General features: G+C 39.3%; 1 protein-coding gene across 6 annotated transcripts in view; it reads left to right on the plus strand.

The window, feature by feature from the left end:
- Window positions 1-27,024, plus strand: part of SATB1 (SATB homeobox 1) — a 92,751-nt gene that overhangs the window by 9,460 nt on the left and 56,267 nt on the right. For 2 of the 6 annotated variants that reach the window (XM_027451041.3, XM_038174573.2), the window contains exons 2-5: window positions 12,703-12,938; window positions 16,737-16,913; window positions 17,790-17,916; window positions 18,645-18,768. In XM_027451041.3, the coding sequence (XP_027306842.1) occupies window positions 12,728-12,938; window positions 16,737-16,913; window positions 17,790-17,916; window positions 18,645-18,768 (639 nt within the window). In that variant the 5' untranslated portion in view covers window positions 12,703-12,727. Of the gene's footprint in view, window positions 1-9,029; window positions 9,183-9,204; window positions 9,818-9,909; window positions 9,980-10,059; window positions 10,486-12,702; window positions 12,939-16,736; window positions 16,914-17,789; window positions 17,917-18,644; window positions 18,769-27,024 lie in introns of those variants that run through there. The other 4 variants (XM_072033493.1, XM_005012231.6, XM_005012233.6 and 1 more) reach the window with 4 other exon arrangements.

The raw sequence follows: 27,024 nt of genomic DNA on the forward strand, positions 1-27,024 counted from the left end.
ATGGAAAGATTTTCACAGGCCTAAATCATGCAAAAGACAATAATCCTTTGCTACGTGCCCACAGCAACAACCAATTGGTATTACGTAAAAGAAGAGCTACATACATTTTTTTCTCTCTCTCTCTTTTTTTTTTTTATATATAAAATTCTAAAAAAGCTTGATGCATGTGCTTGGATGAGCTTACAGATGTGAGTTTACAGTTTTTTGTGTGTAGTTCCTTCCTGGTGGCTTACTGGGGGATTCTTGAAATTGTCCTGTGTTTCAGAAACGCAGGTGTAAGGTGATTTGAACATTCTTTTTCTGTGCCTGAAAAAGTTTGGAGCATTTATTTACCTGGCTTCATCCACATTTGAAGCTGCATGTTTTTGGACATGGTGCAGGGAGCTTTTCGGTCTATGAAATAAAGATTAGTTGATAGGGAATGCACCCCATATTTTTCATGAATAAAAAAAATAAAAATTTCTTGTGAGCATGTTACGTACAGTTTTGAAGAGAAAATTGTACTACGGGAAGGAGTTTGTAATATAACCTGCCAGGAATGAATGATATTGAAAAGAGTTCCTTAGAAAATGGACATGGACATTTTTGGACAATGTGAAAATAATTGATTTCAAACGTTATTTCGCCTGTCACCGGTGGAGCTCTGGTAGGAACCTTCATGTGCATGCCTCAGCTTTCCCACATGCTTCTTCCTCAGCTATTATGTCAACATCAAATACAAACTTTTCTCCCAAATGTTTGTATGTAGTTCGGAAATATATATATATATATATGTATTTACACTCGGGCATTTTGTTCTAGTTCTAGAATAAATGAACTGTCATGAATATTAACCTCATTTTGCCCTAAAAATGTCATATTTTAGTGGGTTCCCAACTTCTTACCCATGTCAGCCCGTTTTCATTGTAGCTGATAGGTAGGAAATCTAGAAATGTAGTTATTTTAGCAAATAAATGCATTAAATACTGGAGCACGCTTTTGCTACAGTATTTTATTTTATTTTATTTTATTTTATTTTATTTTATTTTATTTTATTTTATTTTATTTTATTTTATTAATCAGGACAAATATTTTGAACAAGTTACTTGGAGTAACATTTTAAAGTGACTAGTTTTTGCCTTCTGTTGCTTGCGGTTAAACTAAACATACGCTGATACATGTATAGATGACCTTTATCTTAGTGACACTGAATATGATAAACGTTTTTTGTTTCAGCACCCAGATATTAACAGGTACCTTGTTACTTAAAAGAACTGTGAACATTAACAGCTAATTGTTCCTGAAAAGAACTGTGAAGAACTCATTCATTTAGTCTTCATTATTGTGGAATCTTCTGAGTTTGAGACTGGAACAAGTCCTAGAAGAAAAAGTGAATTCGGCCAAAACCACCAACTTTCAATTTGTTTTACACCAAAACCACACATTTTGCATGTATTTTATGTACAATGAATATTGACTCCTGTCAAGTTTGGCCGTAATTAGATGCACAGTTTTACTTAAAAGGTTTTGAACTTTAGAAAAAGTCTAGAAGAACCTGGGCAGAGTTCTGAGTTAACAATGAAACTGGAAACAGGACATTTCATGTGGTTTTGGGTTTCATAATGAAAGTTTGACATAGTTCAAGTCATCAATCAGTTCTAACCATTTCCTTAGACTTCGACTCTTCCATATTTTCAATTTTTATCAGTAGATTTTATTTATGCTATCAGGTCAAAGAAAAAGACGATAGTTTGTCATGGTGGCAAAGTGTTCCAGTAACGAATCAGTGCTCTTTGAGCTCACAGAAAGCACCTGAACTCAAGTTAATAATGCTTGAATAGTCCTTCTGTAGCGCTAACCGCAATGGTTCTGATTTTCTACCATACCGTGCAGTTTTGCTTGGGCTGTGTGAAATTCATCCTCACTCAGAAGTGTTGGATTAAACTTCTGTATGCCCAAAAGCATTTTTTTTTTTGACTGGGAAAGAAACAGAGGTTGGAGGTGATGGAAAAGGAGTCAGGAAAGCAAAGACAAAGTTTTGCAGTGTTTTGCAACACCGCAAAACACTTTAGAGTTAGCTTGGTGTAACGTTGCTTTTAACAAGCAAAACTAACTGAAACTCTACTAGTTTATATGTCTGGGGATCATTCTTTACATAGTATTAAATTAATAGAGCTTCTGTTCAGGCACATCCCTAAAATAACTGCTTATCAACCAACTCTTCTTCCAAGTAACAATTATATGATCATGTATTTCCTATGAGTTACCTAGTGTTGTGATGATCAGGGTTTTAACAGGAACTATTCTCTCTTCTTATTCTCTTATCTTGTATTAAATATGTTCACATGATAGGCCTGAAAATTATACTTCTTTGGAGAAAGTTGGGAAATTAGTAACCTGCAAAACACACATTTATAACATAGGCTGATCCTAAGATGCTGGCTTTCCTGCTTTCTTCCAGCTGCCTAATTTCATTAAAACTAATATATAAAACTCTATTGAATTTTTTTGCTTGTTGTTTTTTGTGGAAGTAGTTGGCTGTAGCTGCCACATGGAAATTACAAGCGTGACTCATCAAGGGTTTAGTCTACTATTATGGATAGAAAGGGATATAGTCTAAAAAAAATTATTTTATTTTATTTTATTTTATTTTATTTTATTTTATTTTATTTTATTTTATTTTATTTTATTTTATTTAAGTTGAAGCTTATTATTTGAAGTAGTTCTGAAATCCGTATTCATAAAAATATTGGCTTATATTAAATACCACATAGTATTTGTGGAAGTTGCAACGCTAATAATATACTTAGGGAATGAACTCAGCTTGTCCGCAGAACAGATAGAGATTGGGCAACTACAGAGTAAGAATTATGTGATTAATCCATTAATATTCATTAATGAATGATTAATGCTCCGATCTTTTATGGGAATGTGGACACCTGTCTATTGCAGTTTCAACCAGCTAGGATTCCTCGTGGCAGGCAGAGGTGAAAGACTTTCTATTCTCATTAGCAGTCATGTTCACCCTTCTCTTCCTCCACCACGCCAAACAGTTTTATTGGCTTTTTCTCTGTTATCTTCTTCCAGTAATTTGCCTCTCCATGACTTTTTTGGCAGCAAGGGGCAAACCTAAATGACTGTTGGGACCACATCAGCAAATGTATGTATTTACTTCAGTTATACCTTCATCCTAGTCAAAATAGATGTAGAGCTATGAAAGGTGCTTATGCAAAATGGTGCAGTAGTTTGACTAAAAGTCATTTGTTTTATCCCAAACCTCATTTTGCATATTCCTATTCAATTCTATTTTTAAAAGAAAATTCCATCATTGAAATACACTGCAGAAAATGTTTGTGGGAGTAAACGAGCCTCGTCACATAGGCAATCAATAGGGAGATGTCTGTTTGTATATGATTTTACATATCTGCAAGCAAGCGGAGACATCCAACTACAAAATACTGCACCATGGGACATTGTGTAGATACCTGATACTTTCCAAGGGATCTGGGGTCCGTAAACTAATGAGTGCTCTACATGTAGCCATATATGTAGGTTTTTCACCTCTGGCGAATATGGTAAGGATAATTTACTTCACTTAATAAGCAATTAAGTGCAGTTCAATACAGCTGACTCCTGTAAGTTAAATATCCATTTTACGTAACTGTTTCAGGACACTGTATGTGAGAGAACACAAACGAGCAGAAATTGCTCATGCAAAATGTGAGAGGGGACGACAGCTTGTGTGCGATGCCTTTCAGTGCTATGAATTTCATTTCATAGCACTTTTGCTTTTTGACAGGCATACTATCCAGGCTGGGGCAGGTTGCAGTCAAAAAAAATCTAGGTTGGTATGTAACTTCGGTGCTCAGTGTGGGGGACGTCGGTGAATGCCACAATCCCCATCGGTGTGCATCGAGAGCTCGAGGCGCATGAAAATTGCAATTGCCGCAGCCAGGTCAGCTGTGGGTTGTGTGTGGTCGGGCACCTGCAGTTGTTCAGGGCAAAGCGGAGGGGAAGGCAGTCAGCAGAGATTGAGAAACACCTTCAGTTAGAGGTACAACATTTGGAGGGCTTCAGGACTGAGTCCACAATGCAGTGGTGACCATGCTGGGGCTTGCACAGATGGCCATGGGAAAGGGCAGTAGGATGTACCGGCATTATTTCCCCCTAACACTTCTGCGTACCCCATGCAGAAATTAGGCACAAACTGCCAGGGAGCCATCCACCTTTTGGCCATAGATGTTTCCCTTCAGAAAGTCAGGCACTGGTATTTTCATTGCCTTGCGGTCCAGCGGTTACCACTAGCCGTAGATGGTACCTCACAGCGTGGAAAATACTGCTCAAATTCTGAGTAAAGCGAATTTCCTGACAGTCCCGCTGCTGCACAGCTTCTCTGCATCACCTCCAGCACGGGCGGGAGCCGACAAGTTACCCAAATGGCTGCAGAGTTGTCAGAAATACATATTTACAAAACCCAATCAGCCTGATCTCCCCAAAGAAATCTGATAAAAGAGAATACACAGCCATGCTGGTTTTACTCTGCTGCCAGGTCATTTCTGTTTGTGTTGCACAAGAGCCAAGCCTCAAGATTTGGGCCCGTATTTCCTAATTCATTTTGAACAAGAAAAGATTGGAATGGAGACTTTAGAAGGCACCGAGGCAGCATGCCACACTGGAGAATTTGTTTTGTTTTGCAGCCACTGAGACCGCTGCTCGAGAGTTAATTCATGGTGGGGGTGAAGAAACACAGTCCAACTTTATAACTATTTGTCTTATTTCAATGTAACCTAGCACAAAATGCAATTTATATAGAAAAAAAATACAGTGCAACAACTTTATTAAGGATTAATAAGCTTTATTAAGCATATATTTGTTTGCTGAATGTTGACTAGAAGCTATGAAAAATGTGATGTTACTCTTGCTGCATGTTTAAATGATTGCCTGCATATGTATCCATGACAATATCTATTCATCTTCTGTTCTTTATATATGTTTTTATTATAAATATCTTTCTTCTAGTGGAACATTTTAATATCAAAGTTGACACAGTGAAGTGCAAATTGGAATAGGTCAAATGAAAATCAGATATCTGTATCTTGAATTCATTCCAAGTAGTTGCGTATTGATAAGAGAAATCTGCTGCCTATATGCCAAGATGCAGCAGCCCTCAGTTACCCGTGCTTTCTAGTTACAGCACAGGTTCCACGCTCCACCTCCCAAGTCTGCAGTAAATACTTTACCAGACATAGGTGATACACAGAAATTAAATTAATCCGTGTTGCAGGGAGTTTGTAGGGCTTCGTACATATATGCAGCTTCAAGAAGACAGTGATTTTCCGTAATCATTTATCTCAAGCATAGGAAGCATATGCATGATTATATAATTAACAGAATATTTGTTTGTCAGTGTTTGGTTAGTGTGCATAATAATATCATTATTAGGCCTTCTGTGCTCCTGTATTATCAGATTGTTATCTCCCTGCTCCTTTAATTCTCTGTCTCTGCTTTTTAGATTAATCACTTTGTTTTACTCTGAACATTTTACGGGTTTTTTGACCATGAAGGGAATGGTTTGTGACACCAAGGCAGAAGTTATTTTAGAACAGATTCTAATCTTTTTGTTTTCTTGGTGGTTGTTATTCTCGTATCTGGTAATCATTCTTATAAAGTGGTGTTTTAGTCCCGAATCTTGTTCCAAATCATATTTTTAAATATCAGATCTATTCTAACCAGCTCTGCATCCCTCAAATTATCTTCACTGCATCCCTCAAATTATCTTCCTTTTTCTCCATTGCACTGCAGGAAGCACGCTGCCAGCTGAAACTCCCTCATCTTTCATGTTTTTCTTCTTTAGTGGTCAGTCTTGCTAGCTACTAAAGTTTACTGCACCAGACTTTCCTAGAAAAGATGAAAACTGATACAATATTGATATTTTCCATTGCGCTCATGAAGTTTAACTTCAACTAGTAAACACTGTCTTTCCTCCAATGGTTCAAATGTATCGGAAAACAATTTTCTTTCTTTCTTTCTTTCTTTCGTTCTTTCGTTCTTTCTTTCTTTCTTTCTTTTTGGAGAGACTGAATAATATTCAATCTATCGTCTTGGAAAAAGATGGGTTTCTAAATAAACAACCCGCAAGACAGTTATCCCTTGATCATATGTTATGGAAGATGTCATCTACATTTTCCCTTGTTTTTCTCTGTGAAATGTGTTTTTTGTTTTTTCCCCCTTTTAAGCACTCTCGGTAACAATCTTAGTAACCTTTTTCAGGACATGCAACATCTGTACAACTTTTCATGTTTCCTATGTATTCCACCTCCACTTGCTCTGAATAATAGCATTATGTAACACTGTACTCATTTTCAAGCATTGCATTTCTTTGCTTCTGAGATTATAATCTATTTTGTGTGTTGCTGAATATGATAAATATTTCATGTATTTCACCCTATTACCATTTTCTTTTTTTCTGTACACTGTTTGTGCTTACTTGGGTGAATGTCAGCCTGTTTCTTTACCCGGTTCTGATACATTCCTCTTGTTTTATAGTAGTACGTGTAGAGATAATTCTGTTCTTCATAGATTTGATTTGCCTTCCCTTTGCTCAGAGGCCATGCTATTTTGCGTACTCTACAAGTGTTATCAGTCTCCCCGCTTGCCTACTTTTGCTTCTGCGTCAAGTTTGTATGTGCAGGTCGCTAATTTTTTTTAAGTTGCTCCCCTAACTATTTGGGCTTTATACCCGCCCGCGCAGCAGTTCGCATTTCTCTGGTTGGTGATGCAACGCCCCTTGTTAGACACAGCGCCTTCAAACACCATGCCCTTTATCAATAAAGAACTTTAATTTTTCTCTTATCTCGCAGCCTGTACAGACTTGTTGCGTTCAAGTTCGGCTAGTTGGGTTACTTTTTCTTTCTTTTTTTTTTTTTTCGTGTTGTTGTTGTTTTTCCGAGTGCATTGTGGGAAGAAGTTACGGCTGGCTGCCGGTTATTTCTGCTGTCAGCGCGCTGCCACCTTCCAGCCCTCGCCTTGCGCTGGTGGCTGCGGGTCCCGCGGGGCGGAGGCGCTGCGGGGACCCCTCTGCCCCGGCCCGGGGCCGCCGCTCGGGGCACCTCGGCCCGGCACGGCCCGGCTCAGCCCCCTCCAAAAACCAGCACCGGGGCTGACCCCTCCCGGGACAGGGCTCGGTGGGGGGCTTCTCCCAGCCCTTTAGGAGAGCCGGGGGTGAAGCGGGGAGGGAAGTGGATGGGAGGAGGGGGCAGAAGTTTGCTCCGCTCCCCCTCTCCCCACAGCCCCCCCCCCTCCGCCGTGCACCTGCCCGCGCAGGCTCCGCGGGGCGGGGCGGGGGCTCCGCGCCGTGCCCACGCCGGCAGGATATTGTTCGGCCTTCATCCCCGCCCCTCCTCCTCTTCCTCCTCCTCCTCCTCCTCCTCCAGCAGCTCCCCCCCCCCCCCCCCCCACACAGCCGCAGGCCCCCCATCTGCCGCCTGCGGGGTGAGGAGGAGGGGGGGGGCAGCTTGCGGCGGTGTGTGCGCGGCCCTGCGCGGCTCGGCACGGCGGGCATTGTGCGCGGCGCAGGCAGGGCCGCCTCACCCGCAGCCAGCTGGCTGCAAATTCGTGCGCGCCCGGAAGCCGCACGCCCTCTTCCCCCGGCACCCCCCCCCACCCCGGGCCACCCCCGCGCACCTCCCGGAGCCCCCCCAGCCCGGCCCGGACCCCCCCCCCCCCCCCCCCCCCCACACACACACACCCCGGTGCCACCACCTCTCCTCTCCCGGCCCTCCACCCCCCCCCCCTCCAACCTCAGCTCCCCGGCCTCCCCTCCCCCACGCCTCTCTCCTTCACCACCACCTCCTCCTCCTCCTCCTCTGCCACTTTCTCTCTCTCTCTCTCTCTCTCTCGCTCTCTCTCTCTCCCAGGACGCGTCGGATGATCCGGGGCCGCCGGGGAAGGGCTCCGGGCAGCAGCGGGGAGGCTGCGGGTTCCTCCTCCCCGTTTCGGGGCTGTATTATTATTAAAAAAAAAAAAAAAAAAAAAAGCGAGCCGGTGGCCTCGGTGTTATTTTGTATTAAAATGAGGAGGAGGAAGAAGAAGCAGCGGCAGCGGCAGGAGCGGCAGCGAGCGGTAGCGGAGAGGAGGCTCTGAGCAGGGGACGGCGGCGGCGGCAGCAGCAGGAGGAGGAGTAGTGATGAGTCAACTAATAATTTAATGGGGACAGAAACAGGGAGAGAGAGAGAGAGAGAGGAGGGGGGGAGAGAGAGAGAGAGCAGAGCCAGGCAGCTCCGTCCGGGGACACACACACATACACACACACGCACACACAGACACAGAGCCGTGTAACATCCAGCAACAACCACCAAACCGGCCTAAATAGCAGCCCTCCTCAGCCAGCCAGGGGAAACGAGCATTAAAAAAAAAAAAAAAAAAGCAAAAGCAAAAAAGAGAGAGACCAAAAAAAACAAACCCCAAAGCCTACCATTATTATTCTTTTCCAATTATTATTTTTTAATATTTTTTTTTTCCTGCTGGTTTGGTTTTTGTTGTTGTTGGCTTTTTGCAGCCTTTCTATTTTATATTTTTGCCCCCTTCTTGCGAGTAACTCTTCTTGGAGTTACCAGATTTTTTTATATATTTTTTATTATTTTTTCCTTCGCAGAAAGACAGACAGGTTTTGATTTTTTTTTTTTTTTTTAATACAGAGGTTTTTGTGATTTTTATTTTTATTTTTTTATTACAATTTCTCCCGGTTTTGGACTCGGAGGGGGAGTGAAACCTCGTCACTTTTTGTAGTGGTGGTGGTGTGCCTTGTTGTGTGTGTTTCCTTCCTCCCCTCTGTTCTTTTTCTCTCTCCCCTCCTCTCCTCGCTCCCTCTCCCCCCTCTCTCGCACAACAGCCCCCGGTAAATGAGAGGAGACAGGTCCTCTCTGCCTTTTTTTTTTTTTTTTTTTTCCTCCCCGGACCGCAAAGGCGAGATTAAAAGTGGCATTTTAGTGCCTTTTCCTGCAATTTTCTCGACACTTTTTTTTTCTCTCTCTCTCTTTTTTTTTTTTTTTTTTTTTTTTTTTTATCTCCAGTAGCGATCTCTGGGGCTGAGGTTTCCGCAGAAAGTTTGGGGGCTGTTACGGTGTGTATTTTGGCGGAGGGGGAGGGGAGCGGGCTCCTTCTGTGTGTGCTGCTCCTCTGGGTGCCTATTGGAGAATAATAGTGTAAGTGACAACCTAGAAGTAGACTTTCTGCTCTTCACACTGGATAGAAAAGCTGCCTTTTTTTTTTTTTTCCTGCTTTGATTTTTTTTTAATCACCCCCCTTTCTCACTTGCTCCTGTATGCATTGGTTTTATTTTTGAAAGGATAGCTAGACTTAAGTCACCCTCCACCCCAATTTAAACCTGGTACTTTATTATTTTTTTTATTATTATTCTTAATTCCTCGTTTCGAGCGTTACACTTGTCTGATCAATTCGCTCTCCAGCTCCTTCTTCTGTTGCTAAACCTTGAAAACGGGCTCTCTCTAAAGATATTTAATATAGATATTTTATTTTTTTGCCCATTGCTTTTTTTTTTTTTTTTTTTTTTTTTTTTTTTTTTGCTCATGGCTACTCCGTTTCTCGCTCTCTATTTTTGCCCCTCCCCGCCTAGAGGAAAATAGCAACAAGAAAACAAGACAAATAAGCGAATATTAGGGGAAGTAGCCCTCAGGTCTGCTGCCCCCCCCCCTTCTCTCCCCCCCAAAAGGGGGGACCTAGAAAACATCAGTCTTGAACTTCTTCCTCTTCAAGAGCTCGGGCTGCAAAGGAAACCTCCTTTGTTTTTGTTATTTATATGCTGTCAAGTTTTGAAGTGGTGAGTTTCGGGTCGGTTTTGCTAATTTCACTCCGAAAACTGCAGTGTTTCTGTTTCTAGATAAGTACTTTGCTTCTTTGTCTCTTTAAAAGGTCACAGCGAAAGCTTGGCCTGGATTGCCAGAGCCATATGGAACGGATAAGTGCGGAGCCTCTCGCAAATGTGATTATGGGGTTTTATGGGGGAGGGAGGGAAGAGGAGGGGAAACGACTGGGGAGGGGGCTGGTTCAGGAGGAGAGGGAGAAATAAGATAATAGCGGCGGGGCTCCTCCATCGCGACAAAAGTAGACGCGGCACCGGCTTCTCATTGAGAAATCGCGCGGTGGGGCCGTACGCGTTACGCTGGGAAACCGTGCCTCGAAATCGGGCTCTGCTCTGAACGCCTGTGCCGAGAACTTGTAGTTGTGAAAGATGCCGAAACGCGAAACCCGGGGAAACTCTTGGCCTGGAAGCGGAGGAGATAATAGTTCCTCCTCCCTGCAAGCCCTCTCTCCCTGGGCAGGCCACGCTGGTTGTTGCTCATCACTATTCCAGGCTGAGGTTTCAGTGAACTTTAGCCTTGGGCATGGAGTTTAAATGAGTAAATTAGGTGTTTTATGTGCATGTAATTTTGCTTTGTAACATAAAGCTTTTTACAAGATGACTAAGCGGGGAGAGGATGCCGATGGGTGGGTATTCTAAGGCCAAGCGAAAATGACCCATTTGGTGTTTTGGTTGTAGTCAGGGTATTAACTGAGCTGTGATCTATCACTTTTATGCACTGTACATGATGTAGTGCCATTCTGACTCATGATGACTAGATACTTTTTGTAGCAAAGAGCCTTGGTGCATTAGAGTGCTTCCGAAGTTGCCAAAAGTGACGAGGATTTTCTCGTTCAAGGCTTCTTTATTATTATTTAACACCCCCTCCCTTTATTTTTTTATTTTTTAATTCCCTTATTCTTGAGAGAGGGCAGTCTCAGAAAAGCAGCCCTATAGCACGTTAGCATCGTCAGAAACATCGGAAGATGTTAACGGTTTGAGACTGTAATTCTTTCCTTAGACTGCAGTTAACACAGTAAAAGGAAAAAAAAATACTCTCTTCAAAAAGTGGCTAAAATAGGCATGTTTACCATTAATGAGAGACACGACCTAAAACAGATGGGATCAAGATGAATGGGAAACCTTAGCATGTCACCTTGCAGCATAAGGAAAAATGATTTTCTAAACTTTAGCTATTCGCTGGCATTCTTTAGGTTGCTCGTAAACATTCACATTAATACATTACCTCTTTCTTCACCATATCCGGAAAAACAGCGCAGTGTTCACGGGAGAAAAAAATAGTTTACAGAATTGACGTATATACCAATGACATAGAGTAGTATATAAAAAAAATAAATAAAATCCCAAGATGTTTAGACTTTAATAGCTTTGCTATGAATTGTGCAGAAAATGTGTTGAATTACTAGGCAACTGAAAGAAAGTAGCAATTATCAGATTCGCACCAGTCTTTCTAAATATGACTTCTCCAGTATTACTATTTGTGCTCAGTAATGTAAATACTAGTTCATAAATTAATGTCTAGTCACCTGTCCTTAGTGATTATCTTATATGCATAACATAATTGTGAGTGTAGTCACACCTTTTCTCCGTCAGAGAAAGGTAGGGTAAAATCCCTAACAATCATAACAGTATTGATGAATGAAATCATAACCAGAAAGATGTCTCTGTTCTCAGCAACTGATTGCCTTTCTACTTGGTAAAATTGATTCTGACGAGTGACAAAAATCCTTGAAATTTACTCCGTTATGTTCTAGGCTTGGGGGATTTTTAATGATTTCACTGGAATTGTTATTCATGGACTGAGGTTTCAAAAGTTTATAAAAAGGGAAATATAAGCATGCTAACAAATACCTTTTCTTAATTTGCTATTGAAATTACTTCCGTTTTTTGGTTTCACGTAGCTGTGCCAGTGTGTAACTTTGCTTTGCATCACCAAGGGATTCTTTATTTTTAAGGGTTTCAAATGTCTTGTCAAAATTGTGATTTTTTTTCAGCATTGTGTTTTGTGAGATGCTGATTTTCTTCCTTCTTCTTCTTCTATTTTTTTTTTAAAGAAAACAAATTACTCTTTAACCGTTAAGGCTTAACACCTTTAAATTTTCATATGCTTATCTTGAACTTTGCAAAAGTTGATAAACTTTCTGTATAAAATCAGTTGGGCAACTCAAAAGCAACCACCTCCCGCCACTGCTTTCTGAAGTTGAATGTTAAATTGTCAAATTCTCTTCTAATTTTTATTCTCAAGGTGTCGGGAGAAATTGTGAATGGCCAGTCTTCTACTTCACTAATAAATCTGTTGCTTCCTCAGCTAAAGTTTTAACAATCCCTCTATTGTTGTGCATCCATTTTTTATCAAGTAGACTGAGAACAGTTTCAGGAGAATCTTTTTCTTTCTCTCTCTGCCTGTCTCTCCCCCTCTCTCTTTCTCTCTTTAACACAATAAAAACACCCAGGTTTAATAACAGCCCCTTCTGTGAGATTTGTAACAATAGCTGTGTTGGAGCACATACCTTGACAAACATCATCATTTATAAGAGTCTTAGTACCTCTCAGATTTATAATAACTATTAAGATTATTTTTTTTAAGGGGTACTCTAGTTGGCTTTTTAAAAAAATAATTCCATCAGATTACGATGCGATCCCTCTGTAAACTGGGGTATGGGGTCATTTTTGGAGAATAAGTTTGTATCTTTTAAAAAAGGCATCTTCTCTTAGTTAAAATAGTTATTTGTTCTTCTTTATGAGCTTATGATACATATATATCTCTGTACATGTGCAGGCTGTGTACGTATACATATGCGCACACGTGTACAACATATATATTTTTTTTTGAATCATGGCAGGTGATCTTTAGAGGCGGGACTGAGTATGGATCATTTGAACGAGGCAACTCAGGGGAAAGAACATTCAGAAATGTCTAACAATGTAAGCGATCCGAAGGGTCCACCAGCCAAAATTGCGCGCTTGGAACAGAATGGGAGCCCATTAGGAAGAGGAAGACTTGGAAGTACAGGAGCTAAAATGCAAGGAGTGCCTTTAAAACACTCTGGACACCTGATGAAAACTAATATTAGAAAAGGTAACACTTTTGTTAATTCTGCATTTGAGAAATATGAATTATAATATTGGGGGGGGGGGAGAAGCATACTTTTGCAGACTCTACTTCATTTATATTTCAGGATTAAATCTCCATTCTAAAATACTGTATATTCCCAACTCTGATATAAATCACATTTGGGAAATGTAAGCTTCATGCTTGGGTGGAGCATCTTGCTTTACAGGGTGGAGTCTGATTTTTGTTAAGGTAAAGGCTAGCTGCCCTGATTAAAACAAATTCCTACATTGAAATAGAAGTAATATAATGCATTAATTCTTTGAGGAAGTGTTGGTCTCAGAAACGCAAAAATATGTAAGATCAAATACCGAACCCCTGAAACAAATTCTCGCCTTTCCTCTTAATGATGGTCCAAGCTTGGAAGGGCAGCACTATTTCCATAACAGTTGCAAGTTGGTTGAAAGGAGAGTGTATAAATCTTTAGGTATCACATTGGAAAAGTCATTTATGATGTCAATCTTCGCAGTTTATTTTCTTAAGTACAATTCATTATTGAACAATGAACAACTTGGGTGTCATATTTTTCAGTGGCTGGTTTGCTGTAATTAGACATTTACACAAGGAAAAGGCACATTTAGAATCACTGATGTTTGTATATAGATGGCTTTTGTTTGCATTAAAAATACTTTCAATGGACAATAATCTATAAATTTTACATACCAGAATATAGAAACCTTTTTTAACATGTTCTGCAGGCTTGCTAATTTAAATCAAAAGATGTTGTATGTAATTTGGCATTTGTATTAAAACAGCCTCTACTTTTCTTAGTATAATCAGTATATGTTTGTAATCCAGATTTTTCTTGCATTTGCTAAGCAAAGTGCAAAATCCAACCAAGACTATTAAACGCACAAAGTTAGAAGGCAGAGGAATTTCATTGTGTCTGATGCATAACATTTATCGTACAATCATTTATTTTTTCCTCGGTTTGGCGAAAACAAAGAATATATTGATCCTGAAATGAACAGACACAGCAGTCCGTATTGTTAGATCTTTATCTATTAAAAATGGAAAAACAGCACTTCAGCAAATTCTTTGGCCTCTGCTCATGATTACCCTATTTATTGATTGTTTGCCAAGAATGTATGCATCTTAAGAAAGCCAGGGTAAGAGCATTAAAAATATAATTTATTACGGCTTTTCAAGCAGAGTGCATTAATATTGTACAGTGAAGCAGTGGGGCTATATAAAAAGGACTTTCTGACGCCTGCAAACATATAAGTTCCATAAATTCCTAAATAGGAGATTTCAGCTGTCTCTGGTATTATGTGATATTTGCACAGCAAACTTTAATGCCAGGACAGTTTTAGACAAGGATTCTACAGACTTCACTGCTCCTTATGGCAGACGTGCTGTTTACACAGACTCGTAAACCTTCAGCAAAAGCTCTAACACTGCCTTCAGGTTTAAATCATGCTGTATTTTTAGCAGCGAGCACTGACCAGTGCTCTCCCCTTTAATACTAGAAGGTTATGGAGTTGCTGCACTTGGAGGTCTTGCCAAGCACTAGCAGGAGAGATCAGCCAGCTGAGGTTGTGCTCTCCTGTACAACATTTTTCACATTAACAGAAGGACACTAGTGACAGTTTGCTAAAAGATTTAGTAGCTTGATTTGTAGTCAGATGATACCTGTGTCACAGTACCAGGATCCACCTTTGCTAAGCTACTCTGGACATCAAAATTTGGCCAGGAGTGTCTCCTGTTTTGTTTAAAGTACTACATTTTTCTGAATGTTGTAACTCCTGAGACCGCATACCTCTCAAAAACTGTGCTGACATGCAATGCAGTACCTGTGCATTGCTAGTTTTGTGTCTGATCATAACCTGATTTGTAGGAACTGATAAGGAGAAAGACAAATCTGTCTTGGCTGTTTTTGAGTGTATATGCACTGTTTGCTAAAATGAAGCTTTGTTTACATTTCATCTTCAGGTATTAGCAGTGAAACCACTTAAGAATTTTGAGCTCTTTCTTTCAGTCAGATGGTAGCAGGTGAAACATCAATTGTAAGAGTGTGAAAGGAAGGGGGGGAGAAACAGCCAAAACCTTTCTGCAGATGAAGTGTGTGTGTGTGTATGTGTGTTGGAAAGCTCTCCACAGCTTAATTAAAACCAATGAAGAAATCACCAGTTTGCACGTACTGCTCTTGCTTTGGTCTTCTCTCCCTTCCTGACCAGTCTCGCTGAGATTTAAAAAAACAAGACACAAAACACACACACACACATACACACACACACACACAAAGGAAAAAAAAAAAAAGAAAAAGCTCCTTCCTGCACTACATAAATATTGGCAAGCTTTTAGTCTTGTCTTTCATGCTGAGCCTATTGGGCAAACTGGAGTGAGTTTTTGAGCTTTTCCAAGCGAGCCTGAAGGGGTTTGTTTGCCAGAGATTGACTCTCTGGTGAACAGATGTAGTTTAAATATACAAGCTTAAAAGGTATCTTTTTTACTGTGATTTCTTGCTAGATGTTATGGTACAAGTCAGCGGACGTGATCTTAAAGCATTTCTGTTGTCAACAGTAAATCTTCCTTTTCAGCTGCAAGATGCCTTGTGCACCGGAGCAGGTTAGGAGGCTCTGTCAGTCTAGAGGGCAGTGGTTATAGAGGCATTAACATTGTAGGACTAATTGGAGTTCCTGGGTGCCCTGTTAAAATAACCCTTGTCATCATTTATGCTAAAGATGATACCCCTCTGGCAGGCTGCCATAAGGCGGTTCAGTACATCTGCTTTTAACCCTTTGGCTTTCTGTCGCCGGGAGATCCTAACCTGGGACAGGGCCGGGGCAGAAGGCTGAGGGGTGAGGTGCCTCTGGCAGGCTGGGAGGGGTTCTCTCAGCGTCTGGAAACCCGGCTGCCGGCAGGGATGATTTCCCCAAAAAAGCCTGGGCTGTTCGTTAATTTTCCTGTCTGCTGTCAAAAAGGAATTAAAAGAATAAAATAAAATCCAAAAGGAAGGGAAAGAGGTGGTTTGCTCAATATTCTGTGCGGCAGAGGGAAGGTTCTGATGTGAAATGCTACAAAACTAGAAATTAGTAATTAGTTTCAGGCATACCAAAATAGCAGTGAACACCAGGAATGTTGAATGTAAGTGCATGAGGCAACAAAAAGAAAGCCCCGGCTGCAGGTACACTACTCAAAACTGAATTGAAATCACAGTTTGTTTCTTAAAGATGTGAGTGAAAGCAGTGCTCAAGTGCACTCAATGAATGAGGCATGAATTAGTGTTAACTTTTGCCTTGATTCCTTGTGTGCCCTTTTCAGAGCAAATGTATAACATGCGAGGTGATTTGTTGTTGATGCTGAAGGTAATGAAATATTTTTGGCAGAACCAAGAAAGTTTTAGTGTTAACGAACAAAATTATGTGGCTGGTACTAAAATGGCATACACTGAAGACATCTGCAGTGTGTATTTAGGTTCTCGTGCTGCCTGCTACTCACAACAAATCAGGCAGGACAGAGAGAATCAACTTCTCTTCAGTCAACCTTGTGATTTCTATAGCAGGTAATTCTTTCATCTGTACCCCATCAAGGAAGGTAAATTTGCATTTCTGCTTTTCATAGAGAGGGGTGTTTTGCAGAACTTTCTCTTTTTCGGGGAGAGCGAAGGGAAAGGACTCAGGGAATATGTTTATCAAATATTTGTGATGATTCCTGATGCCTCGTCTGCCTGTTCATACAGGTTTTATTTACATAATGCTTTGTAGACCCACCTACTCTACTATAACTCCAGTTTAATACGTAAAATTTATTTTTTTTTAACAGGAAGTATGCTTCCAGTTTTCTGTGTAGTGGAACATTATGAAAATGCCATTGAGTATGATTCTAAGGAGGAGCATGCAGAATTTGTGCTGGTGAGGAAGGACATGCTTTTCAACCAACTGATTGAAATGGCATTGCTATCACTCGGATATTCTCACAGCTCTGCTGCCCAAGCAAAAGGTAAATAATGCTGGGAAATTGTACAATGAATTGTGCTTGTTTGGGGGGTCCTGGGGGAGGGGCAGGATTTCTTTCAGGAATGAGATGCGGGTTTCACTTCTTAAACTTCTTGCAAATTCTGTCTCTGTTGCTTTTTTTTTCCTTAGTGTATTTTTGTTAGCACGTTTTGTTCATGTGGAATGTTGAGGTAGACACTTTTTTCTTTATTTTTTTTTTTTAAGAAAAAAAGACTTCAACTGAATCATTAGTATGCTTATTGACCTTAATAATCTGCTCCACTGAGGATCCACAAGGAAGTGTAAAGCATATTTGAGCAGATGGACTGTTGAGAGTCAACTTGCATTTATGACTGAATATCCAGCTCTGTTTCTTTTATTTTGTTCCCGATGCTTTTATAGACTGCAAAGTATTTTTTTAACTCAGTCCTTGCATTACAAAATCCTTTATAATTTGTAAAGAAGGGTAACTACTATATTACATCCTATTGAATTAATCATAACTTGAGGAAAATATGCTTCTATGTTTATTAAAAAAATCTCTATTATAATGCATTTGTATAATTTCACAATACATATAAAGAATGCCCTTGGTGATGTGTGAGTAGGTGTTGCTTTTTTGTTTGTTTGTTTGTCTGTTTTTTTCCCTTTTTTTTGGGGGGGGGGGGAGGTAGGGGGGCTGTTGTTTTATCGTGTCAGATTTAAGAAGCTAGAAACAAAAGTGCCAATCTTGTTAAAATTGGTCATTTTTTTTTTTGCCCCTAGGAATTAGCAGGTACATTACTTTTTTTGGTTTTGTCCTCCTTGCCCTCCCTCCTCTTCCAAAAAAAAAAAAAAAAAAAAAAAAGAATATATAGATATATATGTACATATCCCACAGGGCTTATCCAGGTTGGGAAGTGGAATCCAGTTCCACTCTCCTATGTGACAGATGCCCCTGATGCTACAGTAGCAGACATGCTGCAAGACGTGTATCATGTGGTCACACTGAAAATCCAGTTACACAGGTAAGTTGCATACCAGTTCTGGGAAGTGAACTGTTACTTGTCAGCTCTCATGGTTAATATTGCTTGTATTTAATTCCCGCTGTGCTGTGTGCTCAAAGTACAAAGGCTTATCTAAATTCCTTTTTAGTTACCCTAATTCTTCTTTAACTTACAGCATACTATTGCAGAAAACTTTTATAGCTCTGATACATAGATTTTCTTTGGATATCTCATTAAAACTATATTGCATTTTAGTCAATTAAATGATGCATTACAAGAAGGCATTTTACATAAAGTTTACTTAAGAGAAAAATATTTTTGCATATCATGAACAGTACCATCTGTGTGCATTTTGTAAAAGAATGACTTGCTCACACTTATTGTTGCTGTCTAGGTTCTTACATTTCACGGTAACAAAAAAGAAAAAAAATGGTTAATATATTAATGCTTTTCATGATCAGTCGTGAGAAAGCATTACACCTTAAATTGTTTTACCAAGCGCATCAGAGCAGGAAGGTAGAAGTAACATGAAAAAATAGTCGCCACATGCAGCTGATGTATAATTCATGCATCAATACAGCAGATGTGTTGTATAAAGTAATTAACTAATCGGAACAATCAGGAGACCGAGAGCAATCTCCAGATGCATCTGCTTGATGCGCAAAATGAAATCTGTCTGTCTTAAAGGAATGTTCTGCAGCAGGATGCAATCTTGTAATAATCCCTTTTCTAATCTGTGTTTCAAATAGTTGCCCTAAACTAGAAGACTTGCCTCCTGAACAATGGTCTCACACAACAGTAAGAAATGCTCTGAAGGACTTACTGAAGGATATGAACCAGAGTTCATTGGCCAAGGAATGTCCCCTTTCACAGGTACTTAGCATAAAATGTAATAAATAATAAAGCACTACAGGCAACACTGATGTGAGATTTGAGATTTCTACAGACTGCAGCAAGTAGTATCCGTGGAGTGAATCTGCCAAAAATGCAAATTCATTTGACCACTTCATGATCTTTATAAATATGCCTGATTCATTTTGAACATAGTCTTACAACGTTTCCCATGGGGAGTTGTGAAAGGTTGTTTACACCACACTAAAATTGTCTCACAGCAAACTGGATTTTAACTGGTTTTTGTCTTCAGTCTTTGAACTGCTTTGATGTAACTACTTTTTTCAAGCACGTGTGTTCAAGATGTTAAAAGGCTCTCTACTTACTGCTGTCAAAAGTACTATTGAATCTGAATGCTTGTTAGATAACCTGCAGTAGTTTTAAATGCTAATTCATAAAATGAGACAGTCCTTGGCATGCTATATGAGAGGGGAATAAAGAATAAAGCTCTTTGGATGATGTGTTGTTGTTGCAAACAACCAAAGGAAAATCAGCCATTTATTAGTTCTAATCAAAATATACCTAAACAAAAATGAAGTCTCAATTTATGCATTGCTAAATATTGAATTGGTGCCTTCCTGAAGCCTTAGTCGTATTGTTCTTTTTTTGTCATTCCTTTTTTGAATTACTGGGAGGGAGCAACTTATTTTTCTATGCAGTACGGAGTCCGCCGGTGTTCTGGTGGGAACTTCATATATATTGTTACGTTTTAGATTTTAAATTGTATTTTGTTGTGGCACAGTGGAGACAGAAATTCAGTGTACAAATAAATGATGCTAATTGTGGTAGGGAGAAGAAAAAGGAAGTTAAGGAAGTTGAGATATTTTTATAGGAATTTTATTTCTCTTGCTCAGAATATTGGAGTTTTTGTCTCTGAAAGACATCATTTAATCTATAGAGAACTACTTGCTTGCTCTCTCTCTCTCTCTCTCTGTCTTTCCAGTGGATATATTAGCAGTCTGTTTTCCCATCACTTTTTTTCCCCTATGGTTAGATTGTTTTCAGTGATGTGGCTTCAATATAGGAAGTTTTGAAGTGGAAATAATCAAAATTATCTTCACTGGTTGCAAACCATTCTAGTAATACGTCTGCAAAGTTATCTTGTGCATACCTACTATAAAGGCATGTGAGCTTTTGCACTGCTGGCTTGTGGAGGCTGCGGATAATTTGGGACTATTCTCCATTTTAGTCCAACAGTGCTAGTTTTTACTTGATAGTGATGGAAAGCCAGTAAATTGTATAAAGATGGAACATTTCATTTATAATTGGGATTAGTGTTTCGCGTAGCAACTTGTGTATATATGTAGATGATGAAGTGGCAAAGCAGGAAAACAGTTTTTGAAAGAAATACTTCATTGTATTCATTCTCCATAGTACTGGAGAAATTTCAGTAATTACTGTTTTTAAAAGATTTTTTTTAAAAACAGTACTGAATTTTTACATCATAATTTTAATGGACAAAAATCTTGCCTAATATCAGTCCTCAAAAACAGCTCCTGAGATTACCAAAACCCCAGATTACAGAACTCTGATTTGAGGCTGTTTGTTTGCTGTTTTTGCTGTTTTTCACTTTTTTTTTTTTTTAGTATAAAAGAATATATTTAAAGTCATGAGATATTTTTTTTCTGTTGTTTAAAGCATGCTAAGTACTTTTGTCATCTGTTTATCTTCACTGGTGCTGCAGTGGTCAGGTTGCTTGGGAATTTAAATAGCTTCTGCTTTTCTTTTTGTAGTCCGTTTCTTTAAAGACCATATCACATTAAGATTAAAATGTGTTTATATAATCTTAACTTTTGGAAGAAGAAGTGGTTGGTCAAGATCCCATCAGTTGGTCTAAATCTTTCAGCTTTCCTACATGAGCAAGAGGGAAGACATCTTGGTCTTATAGTGCCTTTTCAAGTGACTCAATTGATATGAATTCTTCCCATATTTGCAGAAATAATAACTAATTGTATATCGCTCCTATGCAAAGGAGACTTATTTAAAGTGTCTGTGTTTTGTTAAATATATACAAGTTCGTGAATTTCCCGCAATACTGTGCTGCCGTAACAGAGGTGAGAAGTAAGAGCAAAGCAGAAGGTAGAGGGCAATTTTTCCTTAGAGCGTTTGTCAGAATGCCAGCATTAGACCCTTGTGAGAGAGGAGCAGTGGTCTCTCCTCTTATGTACTTCCGTGGGCATAGGTAATGCTGTATGAAGCGCTTCATCACAAATGCAAACTAATGCAGTGACACCGTACCATAACTTATTAACACTGTTGTGGATATAACTTATTAACCACAGAAAAATGACTCAAAGTGGAAACAAGATTAGTTATCGTTTTCTGTCACTGTCATTAGCAGTATTCTGTTTTGTGTAGGTATGGAGGATTTGTTAGAGAATATGTAAGCTGCTGTGCTCAATGCGCGGCATCTCCAAAGCCTAATTTAAGCATGGAAGACTGAGAGTCATCATCTTCACTTAGAATTTACTTTTTTTTTTCTTATTTATCTTGCATTTTGTATACTAGGAAATTGCTCTTATTTGTGTAGAACACTGATATTCTGTGAACTGCAAAAATACCAAGCACGCTATTTCTCTTGTGCAAGCATATTTAATGGCTTGAAAATATATCAGCAAAGAAACTTTGAGATACAGTTTGCATTAGAGTCTAGAAAACTTAACAGCATCTTCTACTTTAGGGAGTTTTCTTTTTTTCTTTTTTTTCTTTTTTTTTTTTTTCATTTTTTCCTCCTTTTTTTGGCCATTTTCTTTCTCATTTAAACTAAAACTTTAGGGAGTAAGGATATGAACTCTACATGCGTTCCTCAGTAAAATACCACTACAACTCCTACTCCTGTTAGGAGAGTTGAATACATGGGCTCTTTTGAAGTTACTGCAGCTGTCTCTCTCTGAGATTGCTGTGGCTACCTTCCGACAGCCAGGTTTACCACTTACTAGAGGAACCCACGTCACAGGGACATGAATTGGAGTCCTTGGGACAGAATGGAGCAAAAACACAGCTCTCAATTGCCGTAGAGTTGAGAGTATAGGTATCAAGATTTATTCTCAAATTTTGTTATTAATAAGGCAAGGTAAAATGGTGCTACAAATTTTGCATGGAAAAGCCAAACCTTTTCTGATTTATGCTCTGCAGTGTATTTTCATGCTTTTCCTTGGGTTTGCAGATTTTATTGCTAGAGACTAGCAGCATATGCAGGTGCTGGGTGAAAGACTTCTTGTGTTTGATACGCACGGCTCACTTCATTTCTGCTTCCTCTCCAGATCTCTTTTGATGGGGAAGGCAACTTAGAATTTAATCTAGGGCTCAATTCTGGGCCATCTTGTGCATTCCATTAAATTGGTACATCTAGCAAGTGGCTTAGATCTCATTTCTCTCCTGGTTTGGTTCTTCAGTCTCCAAAGAGTTGTAAATAAATTGTTCTACCATCAATTCTTATTTCTAAACCCTTGCGCTGAAGCTCTGCTCTACCTCAGTCTATTGGGAGCTGCTCCAAAGTGATCAGTCAAGCAGGCCTGTTGCATTTATTTATTTAATGTTAATCATACCATCTCTCTGCTCAGCATTAGTTCTAACATTTCATACTTCATTTTCACAGTTTTGCTGTGTTTTGGGTTTTAGTGCACAAGTTTCTTATTACTTCTACAGTTAAAATAACTGAAATACCTATGATCATATCTATGCTGTTATTAATAAGGAGGTTTTTTTTGTTTCATTTTCTCTTTTGAATTAGAAAGGCTGGAAGTTCATTTGATTCTGGAACAATCGCACTGTTGGTGTGGTTTTGAACTTTTAGATGTACCCCTTGAGTTCCTGTTATCTTTTCTATGAGAGGGAGATAATAGGTCACCTACCAGACTAAGAGATTGTAGAGATTAATTAGTTTCTGGGCACAGCTTTGAAAATATGGCAATGATCAAATGACATTGACTTTCTAACTAGTATTATCTCCCTTGAATTTTTTCTACAAAAAGATTTTCTGAATCATTGCTCTTTGTATTCACAAACAGGTTTGGGTTTTTCACTTTAGTGTTTTTATTTGTTTGTTTATTGAACTGCTGTAACAGCGTTTGTGAAAGCAAGGAATACTTTCCCATTCCCCACAGTATCCTGAAACATGAAGGTGGTCTTTTTATTTATTTATATATGATCTTTTTATTTATTTATTTATGGTCTTTTTCTTTATTTATTTATTTTCCTTCCTTTTTGCTCATCCTTTGAAACTGAGGTTGTCCTAGCCTAACTCTCCGGACAACCAATAGCCAGTGCATTATAGATGAGAAATTGCGGGCCTGATGTATAGTAGAATGTGGGAAAGGAATTTGCAGGTGTCTCTGTGCTGTTTCACACGTCCCTGGATTAGAGATAATGAAGAAACAAGTGGTAGAAGTAAAAACATGAGCAAGGTCAAGATAAAGAAAATTGGCTACAGTGTTAAAGATGAGCTCTGGGGCAGTGGCCAATTGCTGGCTGGCTTGAGGTGCGTGTTTGAGGGTCTCTAACAAATTGTATGACAGATTCGGGCACGTGGATGGTGTGTGGGGCTATGGGGAAATGTAGTAGTGAAAAAGGGCCTACTGTTCAAGAGCCATCAGGAGTCCGTGTGGTATGTCCCTTCAGTAGAATCTCATGGTTGCATCTTTTCAATGTATTTTGTAGGAGACGTGAAATATTTCCATGGAATATATCCAAAGTCTGTGGTACTTATGCACATAGTAGTTTATATGCATTCTACTACTATTTACATTTATTTTGAAGGTCTTTGTATGCCGTCCCTGTCCCTCTCCCTCCCCTTCCCAGAATATCTTTTACATAATTCTGCAGTTGATGACTGGGGAAAGATACACGCTTGCAGTCCGTAAAATGTGTGCACCCACCAAACAAGTGCTGGTATGATACTGAAGTCTGAATGGCTCTGCACTTGTGATAAATATAGATGTCTTGACTGCATTTTGATCAAACTCCTGGTGCTGTAGTGAATGATTTTCTGCATATGACATGGGCACAATATATATCACATACTTTGTTCTTTGTTCAAATTTCCTACCCTTAATTTGCATGCTGTTTTATGCAGTTTTTATATGATCTGGCAGAGATGCCAGGAAGAAAGCTTGCTTGGAACATAAGTGTTTCTCAGTTTACCTGATCTGAGTGTACCTGGCCATCATAGCAAACAAGCAGCATAATAGCAATATAGAAATCCTCTCACATTTCCTGGCTGCTGTTCTGACAACCTGCATTCCCACCCCCATCACGACCAAAAAAAAAAAAGTTGCAATTGCTAAAATTAAAATTTCCAGACCTATAAATAACCAAGGAATGAGCTATTAAGAGTTGCCAAAATCCATGCTTTTATGAGCATTTCTGAATTCTTTCTTCGCAAAACCGAAAGGTTGTTTTCTGCCCTCCCCTTTTAATTTTACTTGCCTAGACCTGAGACCAAGTTGTTGGATTTCTTTTGCTGCTTGTGCTTCCCTTCTCTTTCCTCTCTTCCTCCCTCTCTCCCCCTAATTAATAAACTCAGTAAGGAATGCAGCTCCGTTTTCTGCTTTTGTTACTGTACTTTAGGTTTTGAAGATGTCATTAATTATTTCAGGGAAGTAAATCCTTGAGGGCCCTGGGTCCTGTCTTGGCAGGCAGGTCCCTTCCAACCCACCCCTAGTTGCTCAAGAGTATTCCCTCTGATGTCTCTTCAAGCTGACAAGGTATCAGGATTCTTAAAACATTTACAATTACCTATTAAAATTTGTGCCCGTGATTTTTAGTCACCCAAGTAAGACGGGCATTTGGAGTGAAGTACTGAGGCTATTGCTGAAGGGATGGGAAAGATTGAATAATAACATTGGGACAGAGGGGCTCCAATCCCAGAGCTGGCCTTGCATGGGGCTGCTGGAGCCTGTGTTTCAGCTCCTCTGCAAGACCCAGTTGCAAGACTCGGTGTGGTGCTGGAAGCCCCTGAGCACTCAAGGTGAACCTTAGAGGTACACTGTATTTAAGGTGATCTCAGGATACTCAACTCTTGTGTGTAACCTTAAAAATATTTTATCTTCTATCTGATACCCTTCATGTGCTACTGGTTGACCTCACTAGTGTTGTATTTCTTTTGAGGACAGTGAGTTCAAAATTCAAATCGCTTAATCTTTTGATCATTGATTTATGTTCTTTAGATGCATATAAACACTCTCAATGTTAGAGTTATATCAGTCTCAAACTGTTTTCTCTGGGCAGTAGCTACTATAGGAGAAAAGACGTAGATTTTTTTTTTCCTGCCTCTTCATTAGGTGAAATTATGAGGATGTCCCTTTCCACACCAATTATGGGGCCTGGACTTACTCTGTAGGGAGGGAGACAGGAAGGAAAGGGAGCATACCTTGTTTCTCAAATAAGTGCAGTTCATGGCTTCAGAAGACTCTGTACGTGTCAACAAATCCATAAGTATCTGTCTGTGCTGTCATGAGGTTGCGTGCTTCTGAAAAAGAGAAGTCCAACAGTGGGATGGTGCTAGTGTTGATTTCTTCTTTTTTGTTTTTTGTTTTTTTTTTTCTTTCTTTCTTTCCCCCCTCCCTCCCCTTAATTCAGCTGTATGGAGGAATAAGTAGTTGTTTTCTGCGAAGTTTTCATGTGAACAAAGTACAAAATTCATGTTTTTTTCGGGGAATAACATTTTTGTGACTGTCCTCCCCACTTCGTGTGTTAACCGCTTTGTATTGTGTCTCAGCAGTTTTGAGAACTGTGTCATGTGAGGGATTATCTGCATCATATGACCTTTCAGTTTTAGGGAAGTGACAGAATAAAAAAGGAACAAAACACATTTTCTTATGATGCATTTTTCTTCTAAAATGTGTATATGTTGTAGAACTGAACCCTACTCAGCTTCTGTTTTCACTGCCTCAGTGGTCCTGAGAATGGTATATAGAATAACTTGCATTTTAAATACTTGTTATAATGTTCTTCTTTTTTATTTTTTTTTTCCATATATATAAAAACATGTTTGTTGTTGTTTTTTCCCTTTTTACAGCTAGCTGGTAAAGAGTCAACCAAGTAATGCAGTGCTACAAAATTTTGTATTCATTCATTCATACTTCTTCATGCAGTTATGGCTGAGTGTTAACCCTGTGTTTTTTTTTCTGTAACTTTATTAGAGGGTTAACAAGCCACTCCTCCACTGTTCTTTAAAGCAAGATTGCAAATAAGTCTTTTTCTTCTTCTTATTGGCAAATTGTTGGCTGCAGAGTACTGCACAAGTATAAACAACATGAGAGATCCTTTAACATAACATGAGAGAGCCTTTAGTCGCTTTGCTCCCTAGCTTTGGAGCTCATTGCCAATTGAAGTAAGGAAAGCTCTGGCTGTTGGGACTTTTAAATCTAGACTTAAAAGTTATTTGTTCTGTTTAGCATTTTTAAAATGATTCTATTAGGAATTGTATGTGCTTCAGTTTTAATTTTAACTCATAATGATTGTAAAGCACCCTGGGATGCTTGTATGAAGGGCGCTACAGAAATCCAAGATTGTATTGTACTGTGTTGTAATGTATTGTATTATTACATGGTGCTGGAGTTGGACCACGGACAATTCATATAGAAAGCATTTGAATACTTAGCTAAAGATAAGGAGAGTATGCATTGGGGGGGGGGGGGGGGGGGGTACTGTCTCTTCTTGCTTCTTTTCCCCCTTTTCTCTGTCAGTTATTTTATTAAACTAAATTAACATGGCAGCTATTCCCTAAGAAATGCCAGTATAATTTACTGCTGCAAAGGGGCTCAAAATGTAAACCAGATGATAAACTAAAAATAAAAAAGTCCACATTAAGATTTAATTGCACTTCCCTTTCTATATTACGTTCTTATGTAAAATACATTACAAAACAGTACTTTCTTTATCACTTCCTTCACTTTTAACTGAATTTCATTAACAATAAAGAAATATATTGTCTCTGTTTCGGTAATGTCACTTGACAGTTAATCCCTTAACTTGATGTACACGTCTTTAAGATTTTTTTTTATTATTTATTTTTTTTAAAAAGAACATGATAGCGCTGACTGGAGCCAAGTATTGCACAACCATGTGATTTGCAAGTTTCCCAGCTCGCAGCTTTGCCAGTGCAGGTCAATTCACACCTGCCACACTTATGCCATTCTGGTCCTCATGTTGCTTTTCCTCAGTGATTGTCAGAGGTAGGGAGAGTCGTGCATGCGGCTCGTTCCTTCCTCCCCCCCTCTCCGCTCCAAATGTGTG

This window comes from Anas platyrhynchos, chromosome 2 (genome assembly GCF_047663525.1).
Source record: "Anas platyrhynchos isolate ZD024472 breed Pekin duck chromosome 2, IASCAAS_PekinDuck_T2T, whole genome shotgun sequence".
Classification (NCBI taxonomy): Eukaryota; Metazoa; Chordata; class Aves; order Anseriformes; family Anatidae; genus Anas; species Anas platyrhynchos.